Source organism: Mandrillus leucophaeus, unplaced genomic scaffold (genome assembly GCF_000951045.1).
Source record: "Mandrillus leucophaeus isolate KB7577 unplaced genomic scaffold, Mleu.le_1.0 Scaffold1165, whole genome shotgun sequence".
Classification (NCBI taxonomy): Eukaryota; Metazoa; Chordata; class Mammalia; order Primates; family Cercopithecidae; genus Mandrillus; species Mandrillus leucophaeus.
The window spans coordinates 27,519-37,238 of NW_012099932.1; the positions used below are offsets into that span (position 1 = coordinate 27,519).

Below are 9,720 nucleotides of genomic sequence, written 5' to 3' on the forward strand. Positions count from 1 at the left end.
GAGACCAGCCTGTGTAACATAGGGAGACCCCGTCTCTCCAAAGAAAAAGAAATTTGCTGGGTGTGGTGTGCTCCTGTGGCATCCCAGCTGCTTGGGAGGCTGAGGTGGGAGGATTGCTTGAGCCCAGGAGGTCGAGGCTGCAGTGAGCCATGATCGCACCACTGCACTCCAGCCTGGGTGACAGAAAACTCCATCTCAAAAAAAAAAAAAAAAAAAAAAGAGAGGTCATTTTTTAACAGTACTTAACTAAACCAAAATCTTTCAACATCATGGGTTTTCCGAGACTAAGAAAATACGTATTGCACAACATTTGGCATAAATCCTGCAATTTTTTTTGGCAAACTAAAAGTGTATACATTTATCACATATAACATGACATATTTAACATGATGTTTTGAAGCATGTACTTAAATATTTTAAAAAATAAAATCTGTAATGCTGAGTGCTAACAGATACAAGGTTTCCTTCTGGGGTGATAAAAACGTTCTGAATTAGTGCTAATAGTTTCACAACCTTATAAATATACTAACAAACACTGAATAGTACATTTTAAAATGATGAATTTTACAATATGGGAATTGTAGCTCAGTTTCTAAAAAAGTAAAAACATCCAAACTAATAGTATCCCAGTATTTATTAAAATAAGTGATTATACCTGTGTCCTGGCTGTTGCACAAGATTTACTACTTGAGGATGAATCTTGAAAAATGAGTTCCAAGACCAGTTTTCCTGAGAACCACTATCTCGAAACATTTGAAAAATAGGTACCATCAATGAATCTTGAGCTGTTATTTTACTTCCATCAGCTGATGCTGAAATAACTTCAGGCTGAAGACTGTATACACCATTTAAATTGTCAGCTACCATTCTGAGTAAATAAAAACAGGCTAAAAGTTTCTCTGAGAATAACTGACCCTTTTGTTGCTGAGTCAGCAAAAGTTTTATAGTATTTGAGGTCAGCTTTATCAAATGCCCCACATCTTGTTTGTATCTTGTATCCCAATAATGGATTGATAAACACTGATGAAAAAGTTGAAAGATACAAAGTATCCATGCATTATGTCTTGAGCTTTTGCTTAAAAAAAGATCAAGTTTGGGAAAAGGACATTTTATAAATTGAAGAATGTAAAAAAAATGAGTGATACAAACTACTATGTAATTTAACATTAAATTTTTTTCTGTCACAGTTTTTGAAATTCCAATAGTCCACGCAGCAAGTAGACTTTTCTGGATAGAATGCAGTTCTGTAATGGTTCTGTCTGTCTCCTCACTAGCATCCTTTGCATGTATCGTATCAAACATAGATGCAAATTCCAATCTTCCTTCCTTCATAGTACTACACAGCCCATCATCTCTTTTGTTCCAAAAAGGAAATAAATTGTCTGGAAAGTGTCTGTCTTTGTTAGTTTCTTCTGCTTCAAAATCCTAAAACATGAGGGGAAAAAAACAATACTTAATACCATTTAATACCTTATCAATAGAATCACTTCGGTGTTCTTATATTTCTCTTCCCTTTAACAAGAGAAAAACAAAATATGTTTCTTGGAATAAAGTCATAATTGTTCCAAGCAAATAAAATACTGCTACTAAGTACCTGAAAATCTGCTGTATTTTCATTTAAATTTATTGTTTCTTCTGCCTGCAAGAATTTGGGGACAGTGAAATCGGCTGAACTTTCATTTCGTTGGTGTTTTAACAGGCTAGACCTTAAGGAATTCAGTGATCGCAAATTCAGTCCTTTGCCTTCTGGCTAAACAAGAAAAGATGAAAGATTTCCAAGAGCAAACTGTTATCTGTAATTCTATTATAAGCAATTAAAAGTTCTATAGACAACTGTATACAATTCAAGGACATTATTGTCAGTAAAGTTTTAAATTTGAAAAGAAAAAGGCAACTTTTCCCAATGATATAAAAAAGCCCTGTACCTTAGACAAGATCACACTTTGATATATTTTCTCAAGCCTTTGGGTTGAATCAAGTAGAAGTGATCTCATGTGCACTGACGGAGACAAGTTATCAAGAAATCGAAGGGTTGTGACCATATATCCATCAGATATAACGAGGTAGGGTAACTGTGAGTGTGCTTTTATAGAAAATCTCTGTCTCATAGGGTCACTATCAGAAGCTGATGAATCAACAGAATTATTTGAATCTTGAAACGTAAACTGCTGTGGTCTAGTAAACAAACATCAAAATACAAGAATCAGTAAGAGAAAGATCTTAAGGAAAATAACGTTTTTCAAAAAAAAAAAGAAAAAGTTACAGAACAATGAAAAAGCAAGCAGGTGAAACACAAAAAATATTAAATGTGTATATATATCTTTCAGGAAAATATAACACAGTGATTAAGACAAAATAATATATAGGTTCATATGTTTTAAAATTTTCCTAAATGGTAGCATTTATTCTATTTCATATTTAATCTACATACAACCTATTTCAGAAAATAATTTTACTATTAAAGAGAGTTAAATAGTTAACTTTCCTCTTACCATATATTTAAATATACTTACACAAATAAAATTATGAGCTATAAGTATACTTTTTATTAAAGAGGAGAAAGAAAAAAGTTGAGAAGATTTGGAGAGAATGGTGGTGAGTAAAATTTTACCTATTTAAATTTGAGTTTCCACTGAACTTAAACATACATTATTGTTATTATGATGTACCTGATTCTGATTACTTAATATCACTCCTTATTAAAGTTGGGGCTTTACAAATATAAAAGGAACAAAACATCAAAGTATATTGTAATATTTTTCTGGTTAGGCAGCTATTCAAATACAGATTTTTTTTATTAGTCAAATGGCAACAATAGAAAATTGGTAATTACAGGACATACACACCACAGACATCTGTAGAACCATTAAAAATAATGCCTAACATGGAAAGATATAAAGGATATACTGTTAAATCAAAAATGAAAAATAGTAAACAGGATATATCACATAATTTAGTCTTTAAAAAAGAAACAAATATTGCTATTATCATTGTTATATGAATATTTTTAAAATCTGGGGGACAACATACTAAAATGTTAATAATTGTTATATTTGAAGTACAGGATTACAAGTATTTAATTTTCCACATTATTTAGTTTTGTAAATTTGATTTTTGAGTGCTAAAATAAATAATGAATACTATACTTTCATAATCAGAAAAAAAGCAATCAGTTTTGGAAGGCCCCAAATATTAATTTTAAAGGAGAATATGAGAAAATTCTAATGAATTATGAATTAGACCACAAGTAAGGAAAAAATACTTTCACTGCAGGAAGTGACACATTTTTCCATTAGCATTACCAATTGCTAAAAATTGTCATTTTTGGGAGGCCGAGGCGGGCGGATCACGAGGTCAGGAGTTTAAGACCAGCCTGACCAATATGGTGAAACCCCGTCTCTAATAAAAATACAAAAATTATCTGGGCGTGGTGGCGCGCCTGTAATCCCAGCTACTCAGGAGGCTGAGGCAGAAGAATTTCTTGAACCCAGGAGGCAGAGGTTGCAGTAAACCAAGATCACATCACTGCACTCCAGCCTGGGTGACAGAGCAAGACTCCATCTCAAAAAAAAAATTAAATTAAATTAAATGTCATTTTTTTGCTAGATATAATCAAGGAAACACCCTACCTCAGTTTCCTTTCTACAAAGCAAAAGGAACAGATTAATTTCAAAGGTCTTTTCCAACTTTTCTGTCTTATAAATAGTTATGCATATATGTCTAGCCACATATAATCAACATCAATAATAACAAATATTTACTGAGCACTAATTTTATGCCAGCCTGTGCTGATTTACAATTATGTATTATCTTACTTCATTCTCTAAACCCTAAGACACAATTAGTGTCACACTCATTTCACAGTAAAAGAAACAGGCTTAAAGAATAACCCTTCTGCAGGATTGGAGATCAAAAGAAATTTTTAAAAATAAAAAAATTGGTCGAGTGCGGTGGCTCACACCTGTACTTCTAGCACTTTAGGAGGCCAAGGCAGGTGGATCACCTGAGGTCAGGAGTTCGAGACCAGCCTGACCAACATGGTGAAACCCCTTCTTGTAACTAAAAATACAAAATTAGCCAGGCGTGGTGGCACATGCCTGTAATCCCAGCTACTTGGGAGGCTGAGGCAGAAGAATCACTTGAACCCGGGAGGGGGTGTTGCAGTGAGCTGAGATCACACCACTGCACTACAGCCTGGGCAACGAGCGAAACTCCATCTCAAGAAAAAAATAAATAAAAATAAGAACGAAAATTTGAAAATTTAAAAAAAAAAAATAACTAACCCAAAGTCATACAACTAATAAGTAAAAGAACCAGTATGTGAATCTTGATGTGACTCCAAAGCCAAATTGCTACTTCATCTCACAAGTAAAAATTATATGACACATGCTATGCATGTAACAAAATATCACATGTATCCCATAAATATGTAAAATATTGCGTATCAATAAAAAAAATTTTAAAAACAACAACAAAAATTAAAATACGGCCAAATCCTACAGTTTTCTATCCATTTCCAATAAATTTTCCCCTTTGGGAAAATTCATATGTAAAGTTAATTTTGAGTTATTAATTTTCTAAGTGCTATTCTTTTATAACAATAAACGCTATATCATACTTTTATTAACTTTTATATCAAAGATAATTTTTAGTGCTATTAAATACTTAAATAACTTATACTTACATACTCACGATGTCAAATTTTCACCAGGATTAAGCACAAAAAGAAATACAAGAAAACTATAAATAAGAAACAGATATTGAGATGACAGACTCAAAGAAAAAGTAAGACAATTTGAAAGATGAAATTTTTTTTAAATACACAGTAAAAGTAACACAAAACAGAAAAAAAATCTATAAACAAATTAACACAAATCAAATGTCTCACCTATATGTTATTAGTGGATGAAGAGGAATAAATTCTGCTGGCCCAAATTCTATAGAGCAACCAAATGTAATTAATGTTAACAATTCACCTTGGCAGGTCAATAAAACCAGAGAGCCACGTTTTAACATACAAGCCAGAAAAAGACTATCATGCGTCCAGCTGATATCACCTACCCAGTAGGACCTGTAATAAATAAAAAACAACATGTTTAGAAAAGATACTTTACAATGTTTGTGACGATTTAAAATGGGCTATACCAAGCAGAGGTGTGAAAGTTCAAAAACTGAGGGTGAAAGAATGACTGGTAGTAGACAATTGCCATACATATTTCATGAATTTTACTTCCTAGAACAAAGTTTGTTCAAAACATCTATCTCAACAATATTCCAATTAGAAATTCATAAGCAATTAAAAAATGAAAATATTTGGCCAGGCGCAGTGGCTCAAGCCTGTAATCCTAGCACTTTGGGAGGCCGAGGCAGGCAGATCACCTGAGGTCAGGAGTTCAAGACCAGCCTGACCAACATGGTGAAACCCCATCTCTACGAAAATACAAATAAGCCAGGAGTGGTGGCAGGTGCCCGTAATCCCAGCTACTGGGGAGGCTGAGGCAGGAAAATGGCTTGAGCTGGGGAGGCAGAGGTTGCAGTAAACTGAGATCGCACCACTGCACTTTAGCCTGGGCCACAGAGCGAGACTCTGCCTAAAAAAAAAACCAGAAAATACTCCTAAAGAACCGAGCTTTTTAGTCACTCACATATTAGAATGAATTTTAATCATATTAGAGTCTACAATCAAGATCTACTGATAGATTTCAAGGCCACATCTGTCCTCTCTACAGGAGTCCCTCTCAACAGCAGACTCTTCCTCTTCCCAAAGCTCTAACTGGTACTACTCCTTAACTATTTCGTGATTTTTAAATTTATTTTATTTTTATTTTTTAAAATTTCAGATTTTAATTCCTTTATTCCCTTCTTTTCACAGGTGTTGATATCTGGTGATACTAATGTTTAATTAGAACAAACAGTAGGTCCTCCTCAGAAAATGACAGACACTAAATCAAAAAGACCACTGAACTGAAACTAATACTTTCAAAGTATTTTAATGTGAATGAGAAATTTACCAAAGAGAAAGGAACTTGTGGAGAGTAAAAGAAAACGAAGAGGCAGGGCTAGATAAACCTGAAAACTCTGAAAATGCATAGAAGAGCATGGAAAAGTATTCAGAAAAGGAAGTTAGAAGCTCTAAGAGGAAATTCTCCTGCTCTGTAATTTTGCATAGATCCTGGTGGTAGCTCACGTGCCATCCCAAATCACCACCTATGTTACTATTGACTCATATGTAGAGGATGCATATGTAGAGTCTTGTTTAAAAGACTAGGCTTGGCCAGGTGTGGTGGCACAGACCCATAATCCCAACACTTTGGGAGGCCAAGGGAGGTGGATCATGAGGTCAAGAATTCAAGACCAGCCTGGCCAAGATAGTGAAATCCCGTCTCCACTAAAAATACAAAAATATTAGCCAGGCGTGGTGGTGGGCACCTGTAATCCCAGCTATTCGGGAGGCTGATGCAGAGAATTGCTTGAACCCAGGAAGCAGAGGTTGCAGTGAGCCGAGATTGCACCACCACAATCCAGCCTGGGCGACAGAGCAAAACTCCATCTTGGGAAAAAAAAAAAAAAAGACTAGGCTCTCTCGGCCAGGTGCAGCAGCTGACATCTATAATCACAGTATTTTGGGATGCCAAGGTGGGAGAACTGTATAAGGCCAGGAGTTCAAGACCAGCTGGGGCAACATAGCAAGACCCCGGCTCTACAAAAAAAAAAAAAAAAAAAAACTGGTCGTGATGGCATGCATCTGTAGTCCCAGCTACTTGGGAGGTTGAGGCAGGGAGAGGGATAGCTTGAGCTTAGAAGTTTGAGGCTGCAGTGAGCTATGATCACACCATTGCACTCCAGACCAGGTGACAGAGCAAGACCCTATCACATTAAAAAAAAAAAAAAAAAAAAAGGAAGACACTCAGATCAAGACAGCTGACTAGACACAGGTAGTATGTAACTCCTCCATGGAAAGGAACCATGAACTATCTACTTACTATTAAGTAGTAAGTAGATATTCACATTTTGAACAAATCCTCTAGGACAGAACACTAGGATTTATCAGAAAAGAGATGGGAGGCACCAGAAGAGAGGGTTAGAGGCAGCCTGCCAGCTAGGGACTGACTAAGAGTGGGGAAAGGCTCCTGAAGACAGGGAAACAGTAAGACAAAAATCCACAGGGCTTCACACCCCAAAACAGGCTTTCATAATCTCTGAGTAGGAGAAACCCTCAACCCACTAGGGCCTTGGGCCTCACATATGGAGCTGCCTAAAGATTGCTCAGAGACATTGCTCCGAAAAGGGAAAGCACATGGAATCCCACAGGCATCCAAGCCTAGAGCAGCCTCAGAAAGCCTAGATACCAGGGATCTACAGACTTGGCTGCTGCTGCACTGCTTCAGGAAGGAAGAGGGGAGACCAGGCGCTCTCAGGCACTCCTGGGAGGCTCCCTATCACCCTGCTATGGGGTGCTGTTGAGACCGAGATGTGAGCAGGCTGCACTCCTCACGGCTTCTTGCCTACACTGCTTGCCTGGGAGGGATACCACCCTCTCTGGTACCAGGCCCAAGGTACCATTTTGAGTGTTTACAGCTGGGTTACGTCCCACCCTTGGGCTGAGTTGGGGCTGAGGTGGCTGCAGGAACCACCCAGCTCAGGGAAGAACAGGGCAGACCAAGCTCTCCTAAGCACACTAAGGACAATACCCACTGACCTGCCACAGAGCAGCTATGTCACTAGAGACTAGTCCCCCCAAACCATCACAACTTCCAGTAACTCCAACATGGACAACTTGGGTCCTCGTGGGTTGCTTCACCACTACTACTGCCATCGCCCATACCATGCCAGATACTCAGAGGCCTGGGAAACTGCCCACACACCTAGACCACCACTCCCACTACTAGCTTCTAGGCATGCCACCTGGAGGCCCAAGAATCAGTCTTCAGGACCCACCAATACCAGGGCCAGTATAAGGTGGTCTAGGGCCTAAAAACAGGCACACTTACCCCACTGCTGCCACTACTAGGGCCTGAAGACTGGCTCAGTTGTTGTCCAAGTCCCTAGCAAAACTTCACCATAACCTCACCTAATAACTATACCTTAAGCCACTGAGGAAATCACAGATGCCACCAACCCTGTGTACTACTGAAGAAGTCATACAAAGATTACATTACCACAAGTATGCAAAATCAAAGCCAAAGTATCCTACTCAATCAACAACATACATCTTCAGGAAAAAATTCCCCTCTATAAATGCATTTTCAAAAAATTAAAACAAGCAACTGCTGTACCAGATGTACAGACATGAATGGAAGGACACAGAAAACATAAGAAAAGCAAGAAAATATGACACCACCAAAGGACTACAAAAACTGTCCAGCAATAGATGCCAATCAAAAATAATTCCCCCAGAGGTTCTAAGATGGCTGAATAGGAACAGCTCAGGTCTACAGCTCTCAGCATGAGCGACGCAGAAGACGGGTGATTTCTGCATTTCCAACTGAGATACCGGGTTCATCTCACTGGGGCTTGCCGGACAGTGCGTGCAGGACAGTGGGTGCAGCCCACCAAGCGTGAGCCAAAGCAGGGCGAGGCATCGCCTCACCTGGGAAGCGCAAGGGGTCAGGGAATTCCCTTTCCTAGCCAAGGGAAGCTGTGACAGACAGCACCTGGAAAATCAGGTCACTCCCACCCTAATACTGCACTTTTCCTTTCCAACGGTCTTAGCAAATGGCACACCAGGAGATTATACCCCGCGCATCGCTCGGAGGGTCCCATGCCCACGGAACCTCGCTCATTGCTAGCACAGCAGTCTGAGATCAACTGCAAGGCAGCAGCAAGGCTGGGGGAGGGGCACCTGCCATTGCTGAGGCTTGAGTAGGTAAATCAAACGGCCAGGAAGCTTGAACTGGGTGGAGCCCACCGCAGCTCAAGGAGGCCTGCCTGCCTCTGCAGACTGCACCTACGGGAGCAGGACATAGCTGAACAAAGGCAGCAGAAACTTCTGCAGACTTAAATGTCCCTGTCTGACAGTTTTGAAGAAAGTAGTTGTTCTCCCAGCACGGAGTTTGAGATCTGAGAACGGACAGACTGCCTCCTCAGTTGGGTCCCTAACCCCCGAGTAGCCTAACTGAGAGACACCTCCCAGTAGGGACCAACTGACACCTCACACGGCCAGGTGTCCCTCTGAGACGAAGCTTCCGGAGGAACGATCAGGCAGCAACACTTGCTGTTCTGCAATATTCGCTGTTCTGCAGCCTCCGCTGGTGATACCCTGGCAAACAGGGTCTGTAGTGGACCTCGAGAAAACTCCAACAAACCTGCAGCTGAGGGTCCTGATTGATAGAAGGAAAACTAACAAACAGAAAGGACATCCACACCAAAACCCAATCTATACATCACCATTATCAAAGACCAATGGTAGATAAAACCACAAAGATGGGGAGAAACCAGAGCAGAAAAGCTGAAAATTCTAAAAATCGAGTGCCTCTTCACCTCCAAACAAATGCAGCTCCTCGCCAGCAATGGAACAAAGTTGGATGGAGAATGACTTTGACGAGTTGAGAGAATAAGGCTTCAGACGATCAAACTTCTCCGAGCTAAAGGAGGATGTTTGAACCCATCACAAAGAAGCTAAAAACCTTGGAAAAAGATTAGACAAATGGCTAACTAGAATAACCAGAGAAGAGAAGATCTTAAATGACCTGATGGAGCTGAAAACCATGGCACGAGAAC

At 39.3% G+C, this 9,720-nt stretch overlaps 1 protein-coding gene across 1 annotated transcript in view; it reads right to left on the reverse strand.

The window, feature by feature from the left end:
• The window catches only part of LOC105553376 (uncharacterized protein C5orf42-like), a gene marked incomplete at its 3' end in the record, with an annotated part of 28,093 nt that extends 25,647 nt beyond the window's left edge, over window positions 1-2,446 (reverse strand). Inside the window, exons 1-3 of the mRNA XM_011999430.1 lie at window positions 1,926-2,446; window positions 1,595-1,750; window positions 656-1,425 (exon numbers count right to left, since the gene is read on the reverse strand). Coding sequence (XP_011854820.1) covers window positions 656-1,425; window positions 1,595-1,750; window positions 1,926-2,108 — 1,109 coding nt within the window. The remainder of the gene's footprint in view (window positions 1-655; window positions 1,426-1,594; window positions 1,751-1,925) is intronic.
• Window positions 2,447-9,720: the final 7,274 nt, after the last annotated feature.